Below are 26,995 nucleotides of genomic sequence, written 5' to 3' on the forward strand. Positions count from 1 at the left end.
ACCTAGGGACTAATACAATAGATCTCTGGTTCCTCTGCCTTTTCTAAAACCAGCTTGAACATCAGGAAGTTCATGGTTCATGTATTGCTGAAGCCTGGCTTGGAGAATTTTGAGCATTACTTTACTAGCATGTGAGATGAGTGCAACTGTGTGGTAGTTTGAGCATTCTTTGGCATTGCCTTTCTTTGGGAATCAAAACTGACCTTTTCCAGTCCTGTGGCCACTGCTGAGTTTTCGAAATTTGCTGGCATATTGAGTGCAGCACGTTCACAGCATCATCTTTCAGGATTTGAAATAGCTCAACTGGAATTCCATCACTTCCACTAGCTTTGTTCGTAGTGATGCTTTCTAAGGCCCACTTGACTTCACATTCCAGGATGTCTGGCTCTAGGTGAGTGATCACACAATTGTGATTATTTTGGTCATGAAGATCTTTTTTGTACAGTTCTTCTGTGTATTCTTGCCACCTCTTCTTAATATCTTCTGCTTCACCTGCTGCAATTTATGGGGTTGCAAAGAATCTGATGCAACTGAGCGACTGAACTGAACTGAACTGAATACAATAGATGATACATCCTTGGTGCTTAACACAATGAATATTTGTTCAAAGAATGAGTGACTTCTTTGGCAATTCCAGGAAAAGTTAGATTGGAAGGAGTTGTGGCAATCAGCCTAGGTTTTGTTAGGATTGGAAATAGACCCTTGAACAAGGGGATAGTGTTGGGTGAGTTAAATAAGAGGAGACTGGTCACAGAGTTGTTTTACTCTCTCTCTGCTGGAGCTGATAAAGAGGTAGCATGTGCCAAGAGAGAAATTGCTTCCTCATCCTGCACTATTTCACTCATCCTTGGCTAGCCAGGCTTTCTCCATGGGGCTGGCTCTGTAGTCTCTCTAAATGCAAGGGGACCATGGGAAGCTGGGGCTAGGAAACCAGAGCGTCCAAATTCTTTTTGTGAACTATGGTCAGTCTGCAGCTCTAGGTCTGCGATGCTGTCCCTATCCTTGAAGTCCAGTTTTCTCATCTACTCACTGTATATGTGGGATCCTTAAATCCCACCTCACCTCCTTCTCTGCTTCAGAGCCTTGGATCTCCATTTTCTCTAATTTAGTCCCTAACTCTCAACTCCAACTTCCATCCTGAATTAAAGTGGAAGTACTTCTCTACCCTCTGACTGTTGGCCAGTGACGATAGTTCTTCACCCAATGGGCCTCTCCTCCTGACATAGCAGCTGACTCTCCATGAGCCAGTAATCTAAGGGAGAGAGAGGAAAGCAAAATTCACTGTGTCTTTTAACATCAGAAGTGATGAATCACCAGATGCCGTTTTTTTTTTTTTTTAATTTACTAAAGAAATATGAATTTTGCATTATATCCTGCATTTGAAACTGATACAGGGAGTTCCCTGGTGGTCTTGTGGTAGGATTTGGTGCTTTCAGCCCAGGTTCAATCCCTGGTCAGGGAACTGAAATCCCCACAAGCCCTGCAGGGCAGCACAACTTCTGCCCTCCAAATACAAAAGTTTCAAGTAATAAATAGTAGTAGTTCAGGTGATACCTGGGTATGGAAAAACATGGGGTTCAGAGCGAGAAACGACTGAGCAACTAACACACTTCTCCTTTATCCAGTGAATTCCTCTCTACTGGTGGGGAGTTTTGCAGACATATTAGTGAATCTGGGAATGCGAGGGGGAAATCTAAGCTTCCCGCCCTATTCAACTGCCAATTAAAACAGGTGTTGCTGGTAGATACAGTATAGTGGGGGAAATGCCGAAGGAGAAATGAACATAGTATGTGCATTTCCCAGTCTCTGGGTCCCTGATACAAGGCCACAGTCTGTGACTTTGGGGTCCTCAAATACTTCCAAGCTGCATATTTAGAGCTTCTGTGGGCAAATGAGCAGGGCCATGATTTTTGTACATACTGGATGTGGCGGCGAATTTCTGTATTGGTGTTTGGGATGGGCGAACAATAATGTTGGAAGGGAGTTTGTTAAGTTGTTCTGGTACATGATATTGTGCACTCAAGTGTTCAAATAGGTGGTTAGTTGGGAAGGATCCCAAGTAATACCGGCGTTTTGTTCCAGTCTTGGTTAACAGCACCAGTCAGACCATCTCAGCGCCCGCGAAGCCTCCCCACTCTGTTCCCCAGGCGTTCCCTCTGGGTGAGTTTGTCTCCCAAACCGTCCCCGTATGAGGTCACTCTGCCAGGTCACGTGCCCGAGCCCGCGGGAGTGCCACATCGCCAGCCGCACCCCTCCATCCCCCGACCCTGGTCACATGACCTGGCCTACTTTCTCTCCACCCGACCTATCGACTTGCTCGGAAAGCCCCGCCCCACGCAGCGCGCTCGGCCTGCGAACCTCCCCTTCTCGTCCGCCGGAGTTCCAGCGTGGCCCGCGGCCACATGTGTTTCTTCCTGGCCAATAGGAATCGGCGCCCGGGCGCGAAGGGGCGGGGAGGAAAAGACGACTTCTTACGCTGCGAGAGAGGGGCGGGGCCTGTAACGTCGTACTGAACGAGGGGACGCGACGGAGGCAGGCCGGAGCCGTTGCCGTCGCCATGACCCGTGAGCATTGAGATCCTCTCTCCTTGCCCTTTTCTTCCCCTTTACCCTGAACACGACTGCCGAACCTCGGCATTAACCTCCTCTTGGCTTCCCCAGGGAGACCTTTCTCTGGGAGCGCTCTTTAGCCACCCTCACACTCGGAGCCCGGAAATCGACCCTTTGCCCACCGCCACTTCTTGAGAACCTTCCCCGCCAACCCTCCCGCTCCTCGGCCTGCAAAGGCCCTCCTCGATTCTCCGCGGTGTGGGAAGAGTTGCGCGCCTGTGATAGACCCAGAGCCCCCTACTCCGGATCCCTGCCCATCCCCCACAGAGACCCAGACCGTCTGCAGACACCGCCACTACCTGTCTGGGTCCTCATGCTGCGCCGAAATTCGAAACACGCCTCTAGCAGGCTCCTCAGAACCGTCCTCTGTCCACTCTCCAGTTTGACCTGCCCCGTGGCAGCTCCCCCCACCTCACCTCCCCCGCCGAATCTGCAGCCCAGGGCCCAAACGGGCCGGTGTCGGCGCCCCGGGAATGAAGTGTGGGAGCCTACTGGTGTCTGGTGAGGGGAGAGGGTCGCCGGTGTGCGACCGCAAAGGCCCTCGCGTCTCATCTTTAATTTTTTTTTTCTCTAGGCGGTAACCAGCGCGAGCTCGCCCGCCAGAAGAATATGAAAAAGCAGAGCGACTCGGTTAAGGGAAAGCGCCGAGATGACGGGCTTTCTGCTGCCGCCCGCAAGCAGAGGTAGCCCCAGGGAGGGGAGGGGAGGCTGGGGTGAGACCTGGGTTTAGACCGAGGGTTGTACCTGGAAAAGTTAGCTCTGAGCTTACATCTGGACTAGCCGTGAGGGGCAGAGTGCATTGTTTCCTCTAGGGTTTTATTCCTCTCACCCTCTAAATTGTTAGTTCACAGAGTTACAGGAAGGGACTGGGACGGGTGCTGCCCTCGGTCTGGTTTCTGAGTGCCCCCGGGTCTGACCTTAAGGGCAAGGGCAGGGAGTTTCACATTTCAAATGCAGTAGTGGTTATGACAGCCCCGTACTTTTGGCCCTCCTTGCTGTTCATTTGCCCTCCCTTCTCCCAACCTTCTCACTGGTGTGGCGGGGTGTGGTACTCGGCACAGAATAGCCTTGGGCCTGTGTGGCCAGACTTCTGACCCCTTGGGCAACAGCCAGATAGAGACTGATTGCCTTTTGAGCCTCAGCTCTCTTCCTCTTGTTCTCCTAGGGTGGGAATACAGCAGCCATATGCTGAATTTTGTCCCATCCACTTCCATCTTATCCTTTGTGCCCTTCATACCCCTGCATCTTGTCCTTTTTGCCCTCTGGTACCTCCCAGTGCCCCATCATCTCTACCCCTAGGGACTCGGAGATCATGCAGCAGAAGCAGAAAAAGGCAAACGAGAAGAAGGAGGAACCCAAGTAGCTTTGTGGCTTCGTGTCCAACCCTCTTGCCCTTCGCCTGTGTGCCTGGAGCCAGTCCCATCACGCTCGCGTTTTCTCCTGTAGTGCTCACAGGTCCCAGCACCGATGGCATTCCCTTTGCCCTGAGTCTGCAGCGGGTCCCTTTTGTGCTTCCTACCCCTCAGGTAGCCTCTCTCCCCCTGGGCCACTCCTGGGGGTGAGAGGGTTACCCCTTCCCAGTGTTTTTTATTCCTGTGGGGCTCACCCCAAAGTATTAAAAGTAGCTTTGTAATTCCTTGAGCGCCTGGTTTGACTGGGGATTTGGGGGGATGGGGATGGAGGAATGGCTGCCCTTTCCCACCAAAAGGGAAGGGAATTTCACACTCTAAAAGGTTGTGAATATGTAGGTTAAGTTTAAACATCACAGAGAAATTCTTTATTGTACTGCAACAGACAGGTATTGGGTATGTGGTAGAGAAATCCTCTAAGAGCTGTAGGGACTTCTTTTATGTGGTTTTTGTCCCCCACTCAGACCTGGAACATCATCCTAAGGATGGAGTTGAGGTCCTGAGAAGGAAGGCTGCAAGACCTAAATTTATGCTCCCTCTTCCTCATTCTTCCTCAGTTTGTTCCTATGCTTGAAAGTTGGCCCAGACCCTGCTGTTGCTGGAGTTCCCATGGTTAGCTGCTCTCAAGTGTTCACATTCTCTTCTGTCATTCCTCATGGAATGAGGGTAGATTTTGTCTTCCCATTTCCTTTGCCCTCAACATCAGGAGTAAAACTTAGGGTAGTATCTGTGCGCCTTTCTTCCTATGTCCTGGTTTGTTCTAGGGTTCTGGGCTTCTTACATCCCTGTACCCAGAGGTGGACTCCTGTTTTCCTTTTTATCGCCAAAGGCAGAGCCAAGTAAGTCTTTGGTCCCCTTTGGTCTTTCCCTGCCCACATCTCTACCATAAGAGCCAGGAATGAGCTGGTGCCCACTATCTGCTGGTTAGCAGTGATTGCTGAGCTGCTGACTTGGAATCAGGCTCTTGAGCTGGGTTGAAGAAGTGAAGAAGTAACGGTAGCTCCAGTGAGTCAGATACTCTGCCCAGGGTATTAGGGTGTGTGTGGCCACTTTTTTCAAGTCAGACATACTACTGACTTCAACTTAAAGGGAGGTAACTTCCCATTGTGTCTTCGAGGAATCTCTTGGGCTGGACAGCTCCTTTGAGTTAAGACTAGGGGTACACATTCAAGGGAACTCCAGTTTGTTGAAAGTACCTAGATTGGATATTTGTCATTTGGCAATACACGATGACAATGTCGCCTTAAGATAGGATGCTGGGGGTCTGGGGTTGGGGACCAACAGAATGGTGCTAGTAGCAGCCCCAGATAGAGGAGTACACAGGCCCAGCATGAGGCAACCTTGACCCAGAAGGTAGCCCAGCTACCTGTGATGAAGGTCTTTTCCAGCTCTGCTCCCTCATAGCTGTGGAACCAAAGTCTCTGGTTAGAGAGTCGGCAGGTCCGTGACTTTCAGAGCTTAGAGCTATCCTGCTGCCCCACCAAAGAATATGGTAGACTCGTGTGTCTCGGGAGAACTCCGGACTGGCCTTGAAGTGCTCTTTTCCCTAAAACAACTAGGTTTTCGGAAGAGTATCCCAGGCCCCCCTCCATCCTACCTGAACCAGTTGGTGAGGGTAACCATGACATAAAGTGATGCAAGGAAGAAGACGAAGTGGAAGGCAGAATAGCTATAGGAAAGCTGCTGGACTTGCACTGGAGGAGCTGGAGAGGTCTCTTGGTCAGCTGGTCTTGCAGCCACACCTCTTGGTCCTGGAGAGAGAGAAAAGAAGTGCTGGTAGCAGAGCTGCTGAAACACCTCTTCCCTTCCCCAGCCTCTTTCACAAAGGCATTTGCACTCTTTGGCATTCTACAGAAGTCTACACTTACGGATCCTCACTTGACACTCGCCTTCCTCTGGCTCCCCTGTTTCAGGGCAGCAGAAGCAGAGTGAGGGCTTCTGTGAAATGAAAGGCAGCATGTTGGAAAAAGAATGTCTGGGAAATAGTACAGGAAACTCCTCCTCTAAAAAGATGGGTGTTGGGTGACAAGTGGAGGCACACCTGGGTTCAAATTCTAGCTCCAGTATATGACTGGCTATGGGGACTTTGGTAAGATGTTTAACCTTCTGTGCCTCAATTTCTCCATTTGTAAAATGGAGCAAACACCTACCTCACAGGGTTGTTGTGAGGATTAAATTAAATGAGATTGTGTATGTAAAGTATCTAGCACAGTGCCTAGCATATTGTGGGTACTCAATAAAAGGTAACAGCAGCTAGAATCTGAGCATTTTGGGTAGAGGTTGATAGGATGTGTGTGTGTGTTGCTATGTGTGAAGGGGGTTGGGGTACTGGGGATATTGAGCTACCCATCCTCACCTGGAACTCATAGCTGTAAACCTTGACAATCCACAAGGGCCCAAATACCTCAGCCAGGTAAGAAGCCTCGTTGCTGAGAAGAGATGGTTTTCAAGTTGATACAGTCAAATAGCAGGAGGGTTACCTGACAGCATTTACTGCCAGCTGGTCCATATTAGTAACTCAGGAGGGTAGTGATCTCCCAAAGCCCTTTCCCCGCCAAATTTTGAAATTTTTTCATGTGAGGGCCCTGAAATCTTTTGTGCTTTTAAAGTTTCTCAAGTCATTTCCCTTGTCCCCTTCCTCAAATACAGGTCATCTGATGGGTGCTATTCTTAGAAACTGTTTTTGTTCGTGGGGAGATTTCCTCTTACCTTCCTTTAAAGTTTAAATAAACCATGGCCCCAGACTATCTCCTAACCATCCCTGTCCTTGTGAGCATCCTCCCTTCTCACACCTTTCCCTCGACACTTTTACGCACCAAGCAAAAAGCACGCAAGCATACATGATGCCAGCACTCATCACTGCCAGAGAAGTATCTGGTGTGTGGGATTCCATTTTACTCAGGCCAGGCAGGCACAGAGTGTGATTCTGTCCTTGAAGGATTACTGAGAAAGGGCAAGGCAACAGAAGAGAAAGATGATGAGAACAAACAGCTAGGTATTTGGCAGGAGCGAAAACGGTTTTATCATGAGTAAACCTTGTTAAGAATCCAGGTCCTTTCCTTACCCCTCTCTGGAGGACGGCTGGACAGTGCAGAGAATGTCAGGTACATGATATAGCAGCTGATGATAGAGGCTTGTAGAAGGCCAGAGCGAGGTTGCTCTGGGGAGAACGGAAATCATCGCTTTAGCCTACTGGGTTCTAGTTTCCTTCACCCCTACCCTCATCTGTGCTTCTGTCTGCCCACCCTTTGGAGGAAGCAGAGAATGGTTGAGATTAGGGAGGCAAATGAAATTTGCTATCTGGGCTTCCCTGGTGGCTCCATGGTAAGTCTGCCATGCGAAAATCTCATGGACAGAGGAGCCTGGTGGGCTGTGGTCCATAGAGTTGCAAAGGGGTTGTAGAGAGATGACTGAAGTGACTAAGGATGGTGGAATTTGCTATACTAAAGGGCTCCCAAATCTTTAATGCTGTAAGGCATGTACCCACTGAGGCGGATGCAGGGAGCGATGGAGAGGAAGGAGAGGAGGCCACAGAAACAAAGGTGCAGACTGAGCAGCATCTTGTTGAGCAGGCAGCCAGCGGGGTGCGTGTAGTGGTGGAATAGGAGTGCGGCTGCTGCGCCCGCCATGCTGTAGAATCCTAGGGTGGTCAGCAGCACAGCCAGGAACCAGCGGCAGTCTTGGGCTGCACCTGTTTGCCTAAGGGTGGGAGGTGGGCAGTGGCTTGGGGCTCTAGCTCTTGTTTTTACCCATTATCAGCTATTCCCCCTCTCCCAGAAGACTGGTGAGACTTGCCTATCCCACTTGGCCTACAGCCATCATATTCCTGAGTTTTTCCATACTGCTTAATTGGAAGCTTTGGGATCATCAACCTGTCATGTCCTTTGCCCAACCTGACTGGGTCTAGTAATGTCACATTTCCCAGGAAGCTTTCAGGGTTATGTGCTCCTTACCAGTTCTTGTTCCAGGAATGAGCAAAGGCAGTAATAAGCACCAACTGCAGCAGGATGAATGTGAAGCCGCCACATATGCCAATGTAATGCCAGGCTGCAGGTGAGGCACCAGTAGGAAAATGTAACTGATCATATCATTACTCCTGGTCTTCTTCCTACCTTTTTTTTTTTGGCTGTGCCACAAGGCTTGTGGGTTCTTAGTTCCCCAAACAGGGATCAAATGCGCATCCCTTGCATTGGAAGTGTTTGGACTGCCAGGGAAGATTTTTTTCTTAGAAAATCTTTGAGCTTACACCTGTTAATTAGGATGAAATAGAACGTACCTGGAAAGAGATGCTCATCAGGGATGCAGAAGGCAACAGCACAGAGACCTAGCAGGAGTAGCAGCTTGAGGAGCCAGAAACTGGTTAAGAGGGAAAGAAAATGTCTCAGAATAGGCAGGAGAAAGCAGAACTATAGGAAAGGGGAGAAGAGAGACTAAGTAGAGGAAGGGAGGAACCGACAGGCTGATCACAGCCTATTCCAAATTCTGACCCTGATACCTAAATGACATCTGGACAGTGTTCTAGAGTTGACAGAGGGTTTGCATATAGTAACTCCACTGTTACCTCCATTTCAGAAAACTAGAAGATCAAAGAGGGAAAGTGTGTGGCTTGTGGTTACACAGCAAGTATAGTGGAAGCAGGGACTTAAACCTGTTCTCTGTCTTTTTACAGTGCTATGACTTCATCTGGAAATTTCCTTTACTCAGCTTGTGTCTACTTCCCTCCCTGTCCTCTCCCCACCCAAAGAGTACACACAGACCTATTATGTAGCTGTGCTCTTAGGCTGGTGCGGGAGTGGAGGTCGATCAGCAGCACAGCCTGCAGCAGGTGGAAGGTGGCAGTTCCTGCACATAGGCGGTATACAGCCCCAGAGCCGCGCAGCACTGGGCAGTGAGAGTGGCCAAACAGATGGGCACACAGCCCTGAGGGCATCTGGATCTGAAGGGAAGGCACATGTGAGAAATGGCTGGACAAGTCGTCATGCACAGAGAAGTACCTACTCGTGGGTGCGTCCACTCATCTGTCCCCTACCCTCAGTCCAAATCTCGTTTACCTCAGACTTTTCTCCTGTTATCCTTTCCCGCTGCAGCCCAGCCCTCCCACGTACCCCATGTGCCTTGCCCCAAACTCTCTCCACCACTGTCCTTGACAGCAGGAGGCAGCAGACTGCTGAGGTCCCCACGTGGAGGAGGATGTAGAACAGGCGGCTACAAGGAGGCTCTGTGAGAGGGGGCCGCTTAGAAGGGCAGCAGCAGGTACAGGGAACAGGCCCGCAGCAGGACACCTGAGGGTAGAGCAGATGCAGGGCAGCAAGGTAGAGACTTGCTGAGGATAGGCTTACATCACTACATTTGTGAGGTCAACCCATGAGGCTGAATTCCAAAATTTTCCCCTCCCCTCTCTTTCATTTAGGAATTCTCAGACTGTTTGGTTCCAAGCTATTTAAGATTGCTTTACACTGACGTCAGGTAGAGCTTTCATCGTAAGAGCTTAACATAACTGGCAGAACTTCCTAAGAGCCTGTCACATCTGGCCTCTTAATCTTTCCCAGGACCTAAACATCTGGTACCAGGAACATGGGAGGAGAGGTTTAATGATCAGTAGTCTTAGACCCAAAGCAGCAGAAGGGCCTCAGCAGTAAATGGCAGGTCAGCCATATTTACCAGCTCCCGTGGGTTTTCCTCCACAGCTTCAGCCACCATTCCCTTCCCCTTTTCAGACAGCTCTTGCTCGGGGGAGTTCTCTGCCCACGTACCCTCTCACCTGATAGAAGGGAGGACTCACTATGACACTGTTGACTCCCCTGCGTTGCGGTGCCAGGCGGAGGGAGGTGTTGGGACTTGTGACCGCTTTTTCACCCACCATCCTTATCCCAGGGATTAAGCCCAGGTCCACCAGATGGAAGGCAGATGAGAAAGTAGAATCTTTCTTTCGTCCTCAGCCCATTGGACTCCTGCAGTCCCGGGTTGTTTAAGGCAGTTTAAGGCAGAATGGGAAGGGATACCAGGAAAAGAACACCGACCCCCCGGGTGGTGGAAAATGCAGATATCCCTGTGAAACTACTTTCTTCCCAGGGCCCTTGGGTTTCTCAGGCTGTTCTCCCCAGATTAGGGAGCAGTTTGCCTATCTGGTCTATAGATTAGCATTCTTAATTGGTTTAGGATTAGACGTCATTCATCTTGAACAGAGTTCCTTGCCGTGTGTGGGCTGGTCCTAGTTTAAGAAAGGCTGGGATGGTCTGCAGTGGTGATGGGTTAGGTCTGGGACACGGCCTGGCAGAAAACACTGTACAAACCCGAAAGGAAGTCTGAAAAACGAACTGCTTTGCTTGCTGAAGCTTCTAGAACCAGCGCACTAAAGAAGGTGTGGCCCAGGGCCAGCCCCGCCTCCCCGCCGTCCCGGCGGAAGTTGCGAGGTAGTTGCCGGAAGTCCTTCTAAGGCGGGGTCGGGTCCGTGGGGCTGCGCGTTGGGATCGATATGGCGACGGAGGGGGACGTGGAGCTGGAGTTGGAGACAGAGACGAGCGGTCCGGAGCGGCCTCCGGAGAAGCCACGGAAGCATGATAGTGGTGCGGCGGATCTAGAGCGAGTCACCGACTATGCGGAAGAGAAGGAGATCCAGAGTTCCAATCTGGAGACGGTGAGGTTGGCCGGGCAGCGTGTCTGGGCGGGATGAGAGCAGACGGGGCTCGGAGGCCGACACGGCAAGCCTGGGTCCAGGAGGGGCCCGCATCCCGCTGGTGGGAGGAGGCGAGAGGGAAACTGAACTGTCACTGGGCCCCTCCGCTTGATGGAGATGGGGTTTAAAATGGGTCTCAGGTGCGCAGAATTGAACTAAACGTAGGCCCGAATCCTACGTTTGTGAATTGTGAATCCACACCTCACTCGCTTGTTACTGGTATTAGGTTGTTAGGAATTGTGAGTAGCAGATCAGTAACTTGATCTGTCTTTCCTATAGGCCATGTCCGTGATTGGAGATAGACGGTCCAGGGAGCAGAAAGCCAAACAGGAGCGGTAAGTCTTACCTACCCGCCCCACTCTACCCCAGACAAAAAAGGCATCGTTAGGCTTTTGTACTACGTACTGTTTGTTGTTCTTCAGCTCTATCACCAATTTCTGAAGACCTAAGATTTACAACTTTACTGTTTTGTTGGTGGAAGGAAAGGCCACCTGGCAACACCTGCCTGCTATAAATATTCCAGGGGATGGGGTGGGATGGGATGTTAGGCGAGGGGGAGTCCTTTTGTATTTTCAGTCAACAGTGTTTATCAAGTCATTTATTTGTAAGGCACAACTGGGCATGATCCTTGCTGGGAGTTTATGGTGGAGGTAGAAAATGAGGACTAAAGTACCTGAATATTTTCAGGGAGAAGGAACTGGCAAAAGTCACCATCAAGAAGGAAGATCTGGAGCTGATAGTGAGTAGGAATGCCTAACTACTGTGTGGGTGGGGAGTATGTCTTGTTTCCTGAACAAGTTGAGTCTTCACGTTTTGCTGGCACCTTATTGCCCAGGAGACTTCGGTAAAATCATTGATCCTTTCCCTGCAGATGACAGAGATGGAGATCTCCCGAGCAGCAGCAGAACGGAGCTTGAGGGAACACATGGGCAACGTGGTGGAAGCTCTTATTGCCCTAACCAACTGATGTGGGTTTTCTCAGGCCCACTGCATTAACTTATTTCAATAAAGACGTCTTTTTTAAGTTTCAGTTTTATCATTTTGGACCAAGTATGATGCATATTTTATTTTACTGTGGGAAGTTTACATCTTGGAGTATAACCCTTAATGAACCTATGTTGAGGATCAGTGTAGAAGAGTAACTCATGTTCAGATGTTAGGTAGCAGACCAGGCTCATTCATATGACTAATTCTCAGCAATATTCAAGGTGCACTAATTGGCTCAGTAAAGTTTACCCCATGGCATGTGTCTCTAGGGTAGCTCACCAATAGCTGAAAGGCCAACACCTGTCTAGGAGCCACTGTATACAGATAAAAGTCACCAATCCAGTTCATAAGCCACTGTGAGTTACAGTTTAGGTACTGAGGTGGGAACATGGTAACTTCAATAAGAAATTATCAAAGGTTATGTCTTAGAATTAATTTATGAAAAGATTTTAATTGATTTAATATTTTAATTCTGAACCACAGCACTTACACCTTGAGATTGCATTTTCTAACGTAGAGAGAAAGCAGTTTAAAAGTTGATCAAGTTCGGCCAAGTCACCCTTGCTAAGCTTCTGTTTCCTCAGCTGTAAAATGATACATATCTGGTAGATTGCTTTAAGAAGTGATGAGCAGGCCAGTAGCTCTGACTTTCATTTTGACTCTAGGATAATTCTTAGATTGTATCTCCTGGCACATACAACAGTGACTTACATACATCTTTGTGTTTATTACTTCATAGTAATTATTTGCACTCATTTTTATTCTAGGACATTTAGGGATTTATGGATGATTCTCCTAGTGGGGCATTGAAAGACTGTGAAAAGACCTTGCCCTTCTCATTTTTAAATGCAATATAGATACGTCTTCCCACTGGTTAAATGTCATTCTTTATAACCCCCAGGCCTCCTAATGTTCTGCCGTATGCAGGGTGGTTATGTAGTACATATTAAATGAAAAATGTAACTCTGCCAGTGATGTCACTACATTCCAGCTCAAGAGCACTGTGCCCTCCTTGGTACACGAGCCGGGCAAGCAGGTACTGGTGTGCTGCTTGGATTCTGTGTTTTGTGTGTCCTGTTTTCTATATACAGCTACGATTTAGACAGCAATGACAATCACATATTTGCTCATGGAATAAATCTAGGTGCCACTTACAATATAGCTTATCTTGCATCTGTGCTTATTCCTGAGATGAAAGGGTATGATTAAAATGTGAAACATCCTTTGCCTGACAACTCCCTGCTGTCTTTTGTCTTAGTTAATATATTTGTCAGCTTGCACATTTTATTTCTGATATGCTAAAAAAACCTCTTGGTGTATGATTTTTTTATTTCTTGACACTTGCACATAAATGGATCAAAAAGTATGTTTGCCTAGAAAAATTTACCCAAAAATGCAAAACAGGTTTTCAATGACTTTAGATTTCCTGTAAGGTAGAAATAATACATTGTCCACTTAGATGCCCATCCATGTTTCTAACCCAAGCTCAGAGCTGGTAGAAGAAACTTGGAACAGTCCCAAGTGAATATGGGAAGCCAGAGCAGTAATGACATTCAAGATTTCTCAGAAATAGTCCTAAGTGGGAGCCTCTAATCCTACCTGACAGTGCTTTTTTGCAGGCTTCTCGGCATGAGTCCAAACCTCACAAAGCACTTTCAAACACTGGGTTTGCCCAGTGCCACAAGTATGGCAGTAGGTTCAGCAGGCCAGATACAGGGGCCATGTGAACAGTAGTAAAAACAAATCAAGGACCAGATGCTGAGATTTCCCCTTGTGTCCAACAGCTGGAAGAATAAGTAGTTGAACTCTAAGTAGTTTTCCGCTTCTTGGCAGATGGCCGTTCAAATACATCTCGTACCCCGGCTGCCTTTTGTTTAAAGAACTTTGTATTCTGGGCACTCTCTTGGCCCCATGCTGAGTCAAAGGAGGTGGTGTCTTGATCCACGAGGTGGGTGTATTTGGTACGACCAGAGCGTCCAAAGTTCTTGACCTGTATGGACAGATGATGAGTTATACCACCAGATTTATCATGGTCCGGCCTCAATACGTTCCTTTTCTCTCATGTCATTAAGGTTCCCCATACCTGCATGACTTTGGGAAGAATGGTTTTGTTGAAATGATCCTCCAGGGTAGGTGCACTGAAATCTCTCTTGTATACTTCTTCATCCTCATCCTGTAAAAAAGAGTCTTATCAATCTTGTGGTTTTATTTCTCATGTATCTCTCATTTTTTAAACCATTTAAAATTATTTTTATTTATTTATTTGGGCAGCATATGGGAGCTTAGTTCCCTGACCAGGGATCAAACCCACACCCCACCCGGCAGTTTAAGCACAGAGTTGTAACCACTGGACCCATCAGGGAAGTCCCTCAAACTACAAATTCATTAAATTTTACAACAAAGGATAAAAAGAAACCAGAGGGCATTGAACCTACTGGACCAAAAGCTTACATCAAGTTAAGGAGATGATACTCCTTGTTTTCCTTTGTGTTGTCTTTTTCCTTCTTAAATGTAGCTATTTCCTGAAGGTTGGCTATATTCTTTTCACTCAATGTGTTCATTCAGTCACATGATTTCAACTTCATACAGGCCTCTCAAATCTCCAATCCTGATTCTTCTACTGCCCAATATATATCTTACGTATTGTTGGGATTTCAAACTCACAACTAAAGTGAAAACTACATCCCTGAAATTTTCCAAATCAGCCTCTCCCTGACTTAATTTCTGTAATAGGACCAACATTCTCTCTAGATTCTCATTACTTTGGTTATTACAGTTTTTCCCTGCAATCAACCTTACACATTTCTTTAGATTAATGTGTTTCCTAAAACACAATCCTCATCATACCTTTGTCCTGCTCAAAACCTTTCAGAGGTTCTCTCTTTTATTAAATAAGCATAATCCCTCTGTGTACTGCTGCTGCTAAGTTGCTTCAGTCGTGTCTGACTCTGTGCGACCCCATGGACCGCAGCCTATCAGGCTCCTCCGTCCACAGGATTTTCCAGGCAAGAGTACTAGAGTGGGTTGCCATTGCCTTCTCCACCTCTGTGTACTAGTCAAGGCCAAATGCTACATAGCCTTAATGTACTCCTTGCCTTGACAGATGATACTTTCTGCCTCCATTTCTTCTGGTTCTTTTACATGGAATATCTTCCTACCACTGAATGTCAGAAAGTTTATACATCTTACATGTCATCTCCTTGATATCCTTTTCAATCCTACCAAATATAACACCTCTCTCTTCAGAAGTCCTTTAGTATGTTCATTCTTCCTTATGTTACAGTACGTATTTGCCTTAGCTCTATTATTAGATTGTAAGCCTTCTCAGGGCAAGGAGCTATGGCTGTGTTAAACAGTACTACCCTTCATACACTAAATGCTCAAAAGGTTTACTTAATGAACTGTATAAAACAACTATAGAGAATAGTTTCAAATCAACATATAAATACAACTATAATGTTATGATACAGACCATAAACATATGTACTGAAAGAACATTAAAACAGTACCATCTTAAGGAAAGTTTCATGGAAGAGCTGAATCCTTTAACTGAACAGTTTTGGGATACTCTCTTCCTATCAGCTCTTGAAAGGCCCAATTTAAAGGTAGGCCTTTCATGAGACCAATTTTTCTCCTTGTTAGAGCCTGAAAGTCCCTTATTTAATCTCAGAAGCTATTTCCACTTCACCCTCCTCGTCCAGATGAGAAGAGTTGATATTTGAGTATGTGCACCAAAAGACTTTTACATGAACTTTTCCTTATGTATCTTAGGAATGCACTGCTTCTCTAAGGAGCTTGATTATTAAAACTGTTGAAATGCTAAAGCAATGATATTTTATGACTTTGAAGCAATCTAAGAAGTAATTAATCTCCACTGACTCCTATCTAGAAAGCTACGTGGGCTGGAAAACTACATAATAAGCAAATATTTCCTGCTGACTAGATAAGACTGATTTTGGTGGGAGAAGAATAAGGAATCCTCCTTATTTTTACAATTTTTTAAAGTTTTACAATTTTACTGGTATCTACAGCAAAAGGCAGGAATTTAGCTGCAGTGGAGATACTAAGGTTTGCTAAACAGCATCTCAAAAAGCTAGATTACTTTTTGATACAAACTTCTTTAATATCAGGAAATAATTTAACAAACCACAGGCCATTGGAGTAATAACTGTCATCAATTCTCCCATTTCCTTTCCTGCTATCTCTCTATTAAGGAATTACCACTAGTGCTAATCCAAATAATTTGGAAGCAGTCCTTTTCATTTTATACAGGGTTAACAGACTGCTGTTTTGACTTACATAAAGAACAGAGATCATGGCATTACAAATAATGGTTAGATAATTAACAACTTTTGGGTCAGATTTAGTCACTTTCTGTCTGCTGAGAAGGAAGTGAATTAAACTTAAATCACCCAAACATGAGTTAGTGTAAAGCTCTTTGCAGAGCTTGGTTTTCTCATAATCAAAATCTCTCAGCTATGAAAAATGATATCTAAGTGATCTGGGGGACCTAAATCGTCTAGTCTAGTCTAGATCACTCTCTCTTTCACTTCCTCAATTCTGCAGTTACATCATTTCCTCCTGAGAGCTGGGGCCAAAAGGGAACAGTTGCTGCCATTTCTGAAATCCTGCTGCCAATGCTTTCCTCTATTGGGTTTTATATTCTTCACAGGCAAAAAGCAAATAAGAAAGCTGACCACTGGTAAGTGGAGGTAACATCCCAGGACTAGGAAAATGGGGGTTATTCCAGTCTCTTTTCACTTCTTACCATGAAGAAGGCACCCCGGTGATAATACTTCTGTAGGAACTTATATTTGCCCTTAACAGCTTTGTTGGTAATGACTTTGCCATTTGCCCGAAGCTCAGCTCGCCTCTCTTCCTCAGTTAGGTTTCTCATTCGTTCAATTTCTGCTTTCTCCTTCTCAAGTCTGTTCAGAGAATGAAAACTATTTATTAGTTTCCTTTTAGTTTCATAAAGACCCAGTTATCTGAATATGACACAGTCCCACCTCCTTTCAAGCATTACTTATCTTCATTGATTCTAGTTAAGATCTGTTAGGAATTAAGATTTGAAGTTTAATAAATAAAAAGGTCAGGGAGTCTTCATTACGCTCGCAAGACCTGGTACTGCAAACTTCTGAAAGTTTATTCTAGTCTTTTTGAGGTTCAGACATACTACTACTGCTTGATTTTATAACATTACGAATTTCCCTTCCCTGAAGAGCCTTCTTTGTTTAAAAAAAAAAAAAATCAGAATTAAATTCTGTATAAGACTTGACTGGTATTTTTTAAATAATGTGCTTACATATCACAAACCAAGGGTCACCATCATTAACCAGATTGCAGCAGTTTTAACCTTTTTTAGGGGGTGGAGAGTCATAGGTCCCTTTTCTTCAAAAAAAAAAGCATTCCTAGTAGTTTTTAGGAATTGGGTGGTGCAGCTCCAAGATGATTTTGGTCTAACTGAGTGTGGTAGAGGAACTGCATAGCAACCTCCAAAATTGTGAGAAATAATTGTTTTAAGTCACTTACTTTTGGGTTGGGTTGTTATGCAACAGAGAACTGATTACAGCTAGTTAAGTAGTTTGTGTCTACTAGGAATCTACTAAAGGGAGTATCAGCTGCACTCTTACCGTGGAGAAACACTGACAAAATGTGTTTCTCTTGCCTGATTTTATTATAATAAGCCACATTCCAGTTATGGGGAATACACCTAGCTGTAGGAACCCTAAAGAAAGCTAGAATGGAACTCACAGTAGGTGTGGAGCCTAAGAGCTACCCTACTAGGAATATGACCACCCAGTGGTATTAAGCTCTAAGCTCATCCTGTTACTCACGCTTCTCTGTCTTCTCTGTCCCTCTTGATTCTCTTTAACTCCCGAACTTTCCAGGCCTCATATTCCTCCTCATCATTTTCATCATCAGTATTGAGTGCATCCAGGGCAGCCAGAGACCGCTTGTTCTCCTCCAGCTCTTTCTTGGTTTCCTCCTCTACAATCTGGATAGGGAGAACAATTCAACTGTTGGACTTCCTTATTCTCCCTCAGACAGACCGAAACACACAACTCCTCACACTCAATCCTCACAGCCACGCCCAGCACCTTGAGTGTGTACTTGCGCCTCTCCTCAGCCATGTGTTTGGCCTCCTGCTCCAGCTCCTTCTGTTTCAATGCTTCAGCCTCACGTTCTTGAACCGTCACCCGGTCCTTCCTGCAGCACAGAGGTCCTGTTAATTGCCCAAAGTCCTTTGAGTAGTGCTGTTTGTTCCCTAAATCAAGTCTCATTCAAACCAGACAAAGCCAAATGGTCTCTGGCTCTATTATTTGCAAAGAGCTAAAAGTGGGAATCATTTCTGGTCTTTAGAACATCAAAATTCCATTATCTTTGAACTGCCTGAATATCAAGAAACCTGCTGGACTGTAGGATTTCTAGCCATTAGGAAAGGAACAGGAATTTGCTCTTAAGCTTGATTTTGTATTTAAAATAATATAAGACCTTGGCAAGTGTGTTTTAAGTGGAAAAGGAGACGTGAAAACTAACTCAGACTGCCACCAAGATGCGTGTGTGCGTGCTCAGTCGCTTCACTTGTGTCTGACTCCTTGCGACCCCATGGACTGTAACTTGCCAGGCGCCTCTGTCCATGGGATTCTTCAGCAAGAATACTGGAGTGGGTTGCCATGCCTCTTCCCCCTGCAAGAGGATCTTCCCAACCCAGGGATCGAACCCATGGCTCCTGCAATGGCAGGTGGGTTCTTCACCCACTGAGCCACTTGGGAAGCCCAACACCAAGATACTCCTCAGCAAATGCTCTGCTGAGCTGGGGCACTGGGCAGAAGATTTTTACTTAGTGCCTACATTTCAGAAGAGCATGAGCGAGAAAAGAGGCTTCCGTCTTCAGACCCAGAAAGCAGTAATTATGTGGATTCAGGCCTGTTGTGAAATACTTACTTCCGAATGAAGACTGGCTTAAGGCGAGGCTCCATCTCATCCTCACTGTCTGTGTACTCCTCATACTCAGACTCTGATTCGGACTCCTCCCCAGAACGTCCCTCGTCTTCCACCTCCATGACTTCCAGCTCTTCATTTTTTCTCTCCTGTGCTCTTTGGCGCATCATGCCACGGCGCCGCTCTATTTCCTATCAAGTTACATGTCCAAACCAGTCAGCCAAACGGCCTGTGCTCTGCGGTGGCTTTTTATTCTTACCTCATCAAGCTCAACAAATTCTGGTTGAGTAAATGCAACTTAGTACCACTCTATTTCAATCCTATCCAAAACAAGTAGGGAACACTGGATCAGACTTCTGCCAAAAGCAGATATCTTGTGCTTCTAAGGCCTTAACAAAGGAGCACTGGCCCTAATTTCTTCTTCCACCCAGAAAGAACTTCCCACTTTCCTTAATCATACCTCTTCATCAATCTCTTCTTCCTCTTCTTCACTGCTATCTTCTCGTTCCATGCGCCAAGGATCTCCTTCTACTTCGGAGTCACTTTCTCCAACCACTTCAGGCTCCACTATTTTCCGATGTCGAGCCAATCTGAAAGACAGTGTCCGACTGTAATACCAACCTCACAAAAAGGACATTTCCTTAGTCACAGAGCACCAGGACATTATGTTTCCTTTTATTAGTACTGAAGCCTTGAGATGAGGAAACTGAGGTGCAGATTAAAGAAACTAACTCAAAGTGTCAGAAGAAATAGTCAAGTTGGATCTAAAACATTACATGTATGCTGAGGCACCCTGGGGCACTGTACCAAGCTTAGATGGGTGCACTGGGATATACTATAAAGCTCAAAGTAGTTGAGTTTCAACGGCAGATCACATTATGTTTCCTTTCAATGGTATCGTGTCTTTATAAAACTGTTTTTTTGGGCTGCTATGATAAAAAGCAAGTTCTGCATGAAAGTCAATATAGAACAGGAAATGAGTGACTGTGCCAATGTGACTCTAAGGTTTGAGAAGTTGTTAGTGCCCAAGAGGCACATAAACCCCAAAAGTAATTGTGGTTATGTAAAAATGAAATAAAAATGTTTTTTCTTTTATAGGTATTAAAGTTTATAAGTATCTAAGTTGCTAGGACATAAATATTTATTAAATCACTTAGCTCTAACTACTTAATAAAATAAAGAGAATTGTTTGGGCCCAGAGGCTCTGTGAAAAAACTCCTGAGACTATGTGAACTGTGAAAGTTGGGAACCTCTGGCTACTCTGTAAGGTAATGTCTCAGTCAATACAAAATAAAAATCCCTCGTCGGAAGGGGTCCCTTTCTGACATGAGACCACTCATCAGTCCTTTTCTCCTACTTTATCAGTATCATTTCTCCTCCTTAGCTTTTAGAATAACTACCTGGAAAAGATCAATTTCTCAAATTTTAGAAAACATCTCTGTGCGAAAAAGACCCCTCAACAAACCAACCAGCGATCTGTGCTTTCAATCCCCTTAATGAGTCATTTTCCAAACCCCACTCTGCTTTAGTTTCCTGGCTTGTAAAAATGGGGATAATCATACCCTCATAAAGTCATTATGTGGATTACAACAATTAGTTAAAGTAATATACCAGGAACAGTGCCTGGTGCACAGCAAGTGCAACTCAAGTATTAGCAGTTATTGCTGGGTTCACGCCCAGGATAACAGAACCCTCGTCATTACCTCTCCTCCACATCTTCACTAATACGGTTCTGCAGACGCCGCAGCCGAGGGTCACTAGATGAATCCTCCTCCTGTTCCTCGGGCTCTGCTTCTTGTTCTTTGGCTTTCTTAATGAACTGAAACTCTTCATCCTCCTCATCTGAGGACTCCATAGGGGCATAGTCTGGCCTCTTTCCCGACACATAACGTTTTACCTTCACTTTTTCCATCGAAATCTCACCTGGGTAAGAAACAGAACTTACGTTTCAGTAACCTCTTTCCCAGTGTCCCTCAACCCTTGGCCTTTCCAGGTAAAAAAGCCCTGTATTCCTGGCAAACCAAGTCCAAGGAGGAGAAGGAGCCCTGACCCAACCATCTATTCAACTACATCTTTTTCCTACAAAGGCCAAGGCATGAGAAGGCGTTCCTGTGAACACCAAAACTAATGATAATGAGGTTTAGCTTGGGTACAATGAGTGGAGGAAGGGTGGGCAGTGAAACAATACAAAGTCCCTCCTAATAGGGAGACTACATCCACCTTAACTATATGCTTAAGTGAATTATTTGTTTAACAGTGCCCAGCACACAGGGTGACTTCAGTCGGAATATAAAATTAAAATAGTGTTCAGTCATTCTTTTAGTTCCTCAAGATATTTCTCTGGCAGTCTTTATATAATCTATTACCACATAACTCCATCTTCTAATCTTTATTTCTACCTTTTCTTTTAGCTATGTGCTACCAAACCTGCAAGAGTAGATTATATTTCTTTTACAAATACCAACAATTCCAATGAACAGAAAATCAGTGAAAACTAAGCAACACATTTTCTAAGAGGAATATCACCTGGATAACCAAGCTGGACAGTTCAAGGGAAAACTTTAGGTGGACTTCACTTACAAACATAGATACAGGCAACATAAAAACTAACCAAGAAGCCCCTCTAAGCTATAGGGACATAATTAAAATTTAGCCCAGGACTACAAGGATGGCTTAACCTTAGAAAATTAACAGGGAAAAAGTAATATACTTTTTAAAGTTTATATACTTACAGTCACACAATCTTAACAATAGATACAGCAAACATTATATTTAATGATAAAATATTAGAAGCACTCCTTTAAAAAACAGTAGGCATCGTTACGTTGTCCCTATCATACCTTCTAATCAACACTGTATTATGGTTTCAGGGCAATAAGAAAAGAAAGAGATAAAAGGTAAGAATTAAAAAGGAAGAAACTGCCACAATTTGCAGCCAATATGATTACTTACGTAGAAAATACAAGATAACCAGAGAAGCTTAAAAAATTCAAGTGGAAAGGTGTATAAATGCTAGATAAAAATAAATGTACCTGTACATTGGCTACGTATAATTAGAAAATACAGTTTAAAAATTCTATTTACAATAGCAACTAATCTATAAGATACTAAGAAGTAAATATGTCTTCATGCATGCTCTGTGGCTTAGTTGTGTCCGACTCTTTGTGACCGCACGGACTGTAGCCCACCAGGCTCCTCTGTCCATGGGGATTCCCCAGGCAAGAATACTGGAGTGAGTTGCCATTTCCTCCTCCAGAGCATCTTCCTCACCCAGGGATCAAACCTTTGTCTTCTTCATTGGCAGTATTTTTTTAAACCACCTGGGAGGCCCTTATATGTCTTCAAGGAATGCAAATTTAAAAAAAAAAATACAATGAGATGTTGCTACACACAGAATGGCCAAAATCTAGAGCTCTGACAATACCAAATGCTGGTAACAATGTGGAGCAACAGGATCTCTGATTTATTGTTGGTGGGAGTGCAAAATGGCACAACCACTTTGGAAGATAGTTTGGTGGTTTCATACAAAACTAAGCATCAGATCAGATCAGATCAAATCAGACGCTCAGTCGTGTCCGACTCTTTGCGACCCCATGAATCGAAGCACGCCAGGCCTCCCTGTCCTCCAACTCCCGGAGTTCACTCAGACTCACGTCCATCAAGTCAGTGATGCCATCCAGCCATCTCATTCTCTGTCGTCCCCTTCTCCTCTTGCCCCCAATCCGTCCCAGCATCAGAGTCTTTTCCAAAGAGTCAACTCTTCACATGAGGTGGCCAAAGTACTGCAGTTTCAGCTTTAGCATCATTCCTTCCAAAGAAATCCCAGGGCTGATCTCCTTCAGTATGGACTGGTTGGATCTCCTTGCAGTCCAAGGGACTCTCAAGAGTCTTCTCCAACACCACAGTTCAAAAGCATCAAACTAAGCATACTCTTACCATATGATCTAATTTCTGCTCTTTGGTATTTATACAAAGGAGCAAAACACAAAAACCTGCACATGGATATTTATTGTAGCTCTGTTCATAACTGCCAAAACTTGTAAGCAATCAAAGTGTCCTTCATGAGGTGAATGGATAAGTAAACTATGGTACATCCAGATGATGGAATATTACTCAGCAACAACAAAACAAAAAGAGCTATCAAGCCATGAAAATACATGCAGGAACCTTAAATGCATATTACTAAGTGAAAATACTGTGTGATACCATAATGATGGATATATATCCCTATACATTTGTCCAAATCCATAGAATGTACATCAGAGTGAATCTTAATGTAAACTACCGACTGAATGATAAATGATGTGTCAGTGTAGATTCACACTACCCTAGTAGAAATTTTTACGCAAGTGCACTAAAGAGACATGTTTAAGCACTATTTGTAAAAGGAACAAAATGACAACTAAATGTCCCTCAACAGGGATCAAACTGTGGTTTAATTATACAATGGAACTTATAAGCAGTTAAAGGGGCTTCCCTGGTGGCTCAGAGGTTAAGAATCCACCTGCCAATGAAGGAGACACCGGTTCTATCCCTGGGTAGGGAAGATCCCCTGGAGAAGGAAATGGAAACCCACTCCAGTAATCTTGCCTGGGAAATCCCAAGGATAGAGGAACTTGGTGAGTTACAGTCCCATGGAGTCCCAGAGTCAGACAGGACTTAGCAACTAAACAACAAGCAGTTAAAATGAATGAATAAGACCTTCATGTATCCAAAGGACACTTCTCCAAAGTCATGTTGACTTAAGAAAAAAAACAACAAAAGGCAGAATGCACAAAGATAGATACTGTATATTTAAAAGATAAAAAGAACTGACATTATTTTCCAAATACTTTACTGAAAAAACTTGGACTTTCAGTCTGACTCCCCAAACAAGTACAGTTTTCCTTCATCCACCTGCACTCATTAGAATCCTACCCATCCTTTAAAGATCAAGTTAAATATTCCAATCTGAAGAGATTATTTCTTCTCTGTCCTCCCAAAGCATTTCGTTTATATCACCTATGTGACAGGTTTTATAGGTGGGAAAGACCATAAACTTGTTCAGAATGTGCGTCTTTTTACATGTCTCACAGACTATGAGTTCCTTACACCACTGTTTTACACCATTCTGTATTCAATTTAACAAATACAGTCACTGCGATGGCTGAAAGGGATAAAAAGTTTTAAGATAGAGTTCCTGCCTTAAGTAGGTTCTTAACTTACGATATAGCAGACGGAGGTGGACACGTAATTACAATGATACGAGTTATAAAAGCACCATAAACAGACAATGGACAACAAAACGTATGCCACACAACGCCACGCAAATAGCAGGTATTCACTATATTAGCTTAACTTATTGGTGGAGGAGAGAGCACACGGGTTCTACTAACGAGATGAGTTCTAAGTGGCAACGCGATCGGATCCGATTTTGACAGGGAAAGTAGAAGAAATAGGGGCAGGGTCTTAAGGGTCGCTGGAGATAAGGTGGTGGGCCCGGGGTAAGTTTGGAATATACTGGCGAAAGAGATAAGATCCGACTGGAAAACCGCTCAACACAGTACCTTTCTCATTGCGAACCGGGACGGCCCCAGCCGTTGACTGAATGGGCGGTTGTTTCATGAGTGAGCTTGGGACAGACATGTTGACGACAGCGTCGGTGACTCCCGAAAGTCGACTGATTTCAAAGTGAACAGCTACAATGTCAACGAACAGATAAAACCCTCTGCTCCTAGGACCACTGGAAACTGCTGCGCGACTGATAGAAAGAAACACCACCTACGGCTGAGCTAGAATAACCGGAAGTATACGACCAGAGGATTGTGGGATTGTGGAGGACTTCTAGACGCCTACGACTAGAAGGTGGAGTCTGTTACTGCGCATGTCCGTAGGCTGCCCCGGCGTTCTCAGTCTTGCGGTGTTTGTACGCGTCATCCCGGCGGGAAGTTGGTTCCACTGGGATTTGCTGTTAAGACCCTGCGACGAGGGAAGTCTCAAGTAAAGGTTTTGTTCGTTAGGTTGGTCTAAACCCGAGTATTACAGGGTAGTGATGAATAATGAAACTCAGGAGATAATGAACTGCAGTTTGTAAAGACTGTCAAATTTGAAAGCTCAGAGTTTAATCGGATTAGAAATCCCGTTAACAGCACTTGATTAGCTAAGTTGATGAGGCTGAGCGGATTGTGGTGAGGTATTTTTTGGTCACTTGAGGGCAAGTGGTGGTAATTTAGGCCAGTGGCAAGAAAAAAAAAAAAAAAATCCCCCAAGGGGCTTAGAATAATGTCTGAAATCCGAACACTATTAAGCGTTCCAGTTGTGTCCATTTCTGGAGACTGCCTACATAACATATTCCTGGCTGGAATGTTTGTATATGAGTCCGTAAGTAATTATTAAGCACTTGTGTTTACATCACTTAGATCTCTCTAAGGAGTATGGAATATTGTTAAAAGGCTCGTGTCCTCCAGGAACTTGAATTTTATTTAGTAAGCCTTAATGGGAGGCCTGCTAAGTCGCTTCAGTCGTGTCCGACTCTGTGCGACCCCATGGACGGCAGCCCACCAGGCTCCCCTGTCCCTGGGATTCTCCAGGCAAGAACACTGGAGTGGGTTGCCATTTCCTTCTCCAAAGCGTGAAAGTGAAAAGTGAAAGTGAAGTCGCTCGGTCGTGTCTGACTCTTAGCGACTCCATGGCTTGCAGCCCATCAGGCTTCTCCATCCATGGGATTTTCCAGGCAAGAGTACTGGAGTGGGGTGCCATTGCCTTCTCCAATGGGAGGCCTGGCATGCTGCTGTTCATGTGGTCGCCAAGAGTCGGACACGACTGAGCGACTGAACTGAACTGAAAGGGTTTATAGAATAGGAACAAATAGACCCAATTTTCTAGGTGAATCGTGTTAAAAAAAAAAAAAAAAAAACAGGCTAGTTGGTAGAACACATGCACTGTAGAAAAGATATTATAATTGCTGTGTAGGGAGAGAAGGGACAGTGTGAGCAAAGTCTTGAAGTCCAGAGATACGGCATTGTATCAGGCGCTGTGAAAAGTTTGATTTTATCAGTAATTTTTGAGTCTAGGAGTGAAAATCGCTGAAGCGAACTTTCCTGAAGGTACTGTTAGTAGCATTACTTCTCAAGTGGTTTCACGTGTGCTACAGTTGGGCCTCAGCTGGGAGAAGAAATAAAACTGGGCAAGTCTCAATCAAAGAACAGTGCACGACAAAGTTTTGAGCTATAAAGGACTGTAAAAGTAGAGTTGATAGAAATTTGTATTGTAAATTTATCAGCTCCAAAACTATGCTATCCCGAGTGAGTAAATCTGACGGGAAGGCAATTCTGCTCTTGGCAACCCAGAAAATAGAAAAGAACAACAACAAAACAACTTTTAATATGGCAACGACTAAAATACAGTGTCCTAAAATCTTATTTATGATGCTTTGTGATACAAAAGTTATTGAAGACTTTCCCCCTGTCCTTGGGCTTTGTAAGGTCATCACTAGAATCTTAGTTAACTGGTGGGTGAAGTTTAAATCACCTTATTAGCTCTTGGGGGGAAAAAAATCAAAATACTTCCCTTCCTAGGAAGAAGAGAATACGGTAGCCATAGGGCATAATTTTCTGGTGGGGGGATCAGAAGGAATCATCGGGTCGAGGTAAAGCCTGCAGGTTGATTTCATTTCTTCTCTAGTTCATCTGGCCAACTAAATGCCCCTGAATCTTTTCCAGGCTCACATTGCTAGGCGAGGTGGTTTTTCTTTAGGAGAAGCGCAAGTGTTTTTCAAAGTAAGATACAGGCATCAGCAGCGTCAAAAACCACCGGGATCTAAGGTAAAAATGGCGATTCGGTCCCTTCGCTTCCCTAAAGAATTTGAGTTTGGAGTGAGACTGGCAAGCTTGCGTACCTAGGCGAAAATGTAACGCCCCGTGCCCCTTCCCCCTCCCGTCGGCTGGGATCAGCGCCCGCCTTCGCCGCCCGAGCCTCGCGGGCGCCGGGCTCCTCCTCGCCCCTCCCATCTCCACTCCTCCCCGCCTCTCGCCGCAGTCTTGGCGGGAAGACGCCAGCGGCTACGCTGCGGAAAGATGTCTGGGTCCCGCGCGGAGGCTGAGCAGAAGGGGGGCTCCAGACAGCGACTTCAGGTGAATGTTAGAAACGGCTTGTCCTTTTCGGGTGTGTTGCTGCCTCATTGTTCGTGAGGGATATGCGTGGCGTAGACAGGGGAGGACTTGCCAAACGGCACCTCCTCGCTGCAAAACTATTTCCTGCTCCTTGGGGCATCTCTCAGTGTAACGGGTTTTGGGTTTTTCCGGGTGTTGCTTCAAAAGATAAGCGGGGATGCCTGTCCTGGTTTTCCTCTGTGGAAACTGGGCCCTTAGCCCCAAGGAAGATGCCTGTCA

The 26,995-nt window shown here is 45.3% G+C and overlaps 5 protein-coding genes across 15 annotated transcripts in view; 3 read left to right on the forward strand and 2 right to left on the reverse strand.

The window, feature by feature from the left end:
* Positions 1 to 2,417: 2,417 nt before the first annotated feature.
* Positions 2,418 to 4,245, forward strand: SERF2 (small EDRK-rich factor 2). Of its 2 annotated transcripts, none has more exons than XM_019983389.2 (3): positions 2,418 to 2,564; positions 3,184 to 3,292; positions 3,886 to 4,245. In XM_019983389.2, exons 1-3 carry the CDS (start codon positions 2,558 to 2,560, stop codon positions 4,169 to 4,171), a joined length of 402 nt encoding a protein of 133 aa, XP_019838948.1. In that variant the 5' UTR covers positions 2,418 to 2,557; the 3' UTR covers positions 4,172 to 4,245. The 2 variants fall into 2 exon arrangements, with proteins under 2 accessions (XP_019838948.1, XP_019838947.1); XM_019983388.2 differs by having other exon boundaries at positions 2,419 to 2,564; positions 3,909 to 4,245.
* SERINC4 (serine incorporator 4) lies at positions 4,121 to 9,881 on the reverse strand. 2 transcript variants are annotated; one of them, XM_070775552.1, is made up of 12 exons: positions 9,780 to 9,881; positions 9,124 to 9,300; positions 8,776 to 8,954; positions 8,295 to 8,374; positions 7,972 to 8,065; positions 7,506 to 7,717; positions 7,083 to 7,178; positions 6,835 to 6,961; positions 6,375 to 6,447; positions 5,908 to 5,956; positions 5,616 to 5,769; positions 4,121 to 5,422 (listed from the first exon to the last, which is right to left on the reverse strand). In XM_070775552.1, the coding sequence occupies exons 1-12, from the start codon at positions 9,879 to 9,881 to the stop codon at positions 5,215 to 5,217; spliced, it is 1,551 nt and encodes a 516-aa protein (XP_070631653.1). In that variant the 3' UTR covers positions 4,121 to 5,214. The 2 variants fall into 2 exon arrangements, with proteins under 2 accessions (XP_070631653.1, XP_019838949.2); XM_019983390.2 differs by lacking the exons at positions 7,506 to 7,717; positions 8,776 to 8,954; positions 9,124 to 9,300; positions 9,780 to 9,881 and having other exon boundaries at positions 7,972 to 8,734.
* A 396-nt stretch (positions 9,882 to 10,277) lies between these two features.
* HYPK (huntingtin interacting protein K) lies at positions 10,278 to 11,718 on the forward strand. 2 transcript variants are annotated; one of them, XM_019983387.2, is made up of 4 exons: positions 10,278 to 10,655; positions 10,974 to 11,029; positions 11,382 to 11,433; positions 11,566 to 11,718. In XM_019983387.2, exons 1-4 carry the CDS (start codon positions 10,494 to 10,496, stop codon positions 11,659 to 11,661), a joined length of 366 nt encoding a protein of 121 aa, XP_019838946.1. In that variant the 5' UTR covers positions 10,278 to 10,493; the 3' UTR covers positions 11,662 to 11,718. The 2 variants fall into 2 exon arrangements, with proteins under 2 accessions (XP_019838946.1, XP_070631652.1); XM_070775551.1 differs by lacking the exons at positions 10,974 to 11,029; positions 11,566 to 11,718 and having other exon boundaries at positions 10,456 to 10,655; positions 11,382 to 11,441.
* Positions 11,719 to 12,112: 394 nt separating this feature from the next.
* MFAP1 (microfibril associated protein 1) lies at positions 12,113 to 24,412 on the reverse strand. Its single transcript, XM_019983386.2, has 9 exons — positions 24,173 to 24,412; positions 20,330 to 20,549; positions 19,087 to 19,216; positions 18,630 to 18,817; positions 17,783 to 17,891; positions 17,519 to 17,679; positions 16,450 to 16,609; positions 13,765 to 13,854; positions 12,113 to 13,671 (listed from the first exon to the last, which is right to left on the reverse strand). Exons 1-9 carry the CDS (start codon positions 24,249 to 24,251, stop codon positions 13,489 to 13,491), a joined length of 1,320 nt encoding a protein of 439 aa, XP_019838945.1. The 5' UTR covers positions 24,252 to 24,412; the 3' UTR covers positions 12,113 to 13,488.
* A 63-nt stretch (positions 24,413 to 24,475) lies between these two features.
* WDR76 (WD repeat domain 76) overlaps positions 24,476 to 26,995 on the forward strand; it is a 54,696-nt gene continuing 52,176 nt past the window's right edge. Inside the window, exons 1-3 of one of the 8 annotated variants that reach the window (XM_070775546.1) lie at positions 24,476 to 24,625; positions 26,327 to 26,428; positions 26,558 to 26,737. In XM_070775546.1, the coding sequence (XP_070631647.1) occupies positions 26,681 to 26,737 (57 nt within the window). In that variant the 5' untranslated portion in view covers positions 24,476 to 24,625; positions 26,327 to 26,428; positions 26,558 to 26,680. Of the gene's footprint in view, positions 26,769 to 26,995 lie in introns of all 8 variants that reach the window. The other 7 variants (XM_019983382.2, XM_070775547.1, XM_019983384.2 and 4 more) reach the window with 7 other exon arrangements.

The sequence above is a fragment of the Bos indicus genome, chromosome 21, assembly GCF_029378745.1.
Source record: "Bos indicus isolate NIAB-ARS_2022 breed Sahiwal x Tharparkar chromosome 21, NIAB-ARS_B.indTharparkar_mat_pri_1.0, whole genome shotgun sequence".
Classification (NCBI taxonomy): Eukaryota; Metazoa; Chordata; class Mammalia; order Artiodactyla; family Bovidae; genus Bos; species Bos indicus.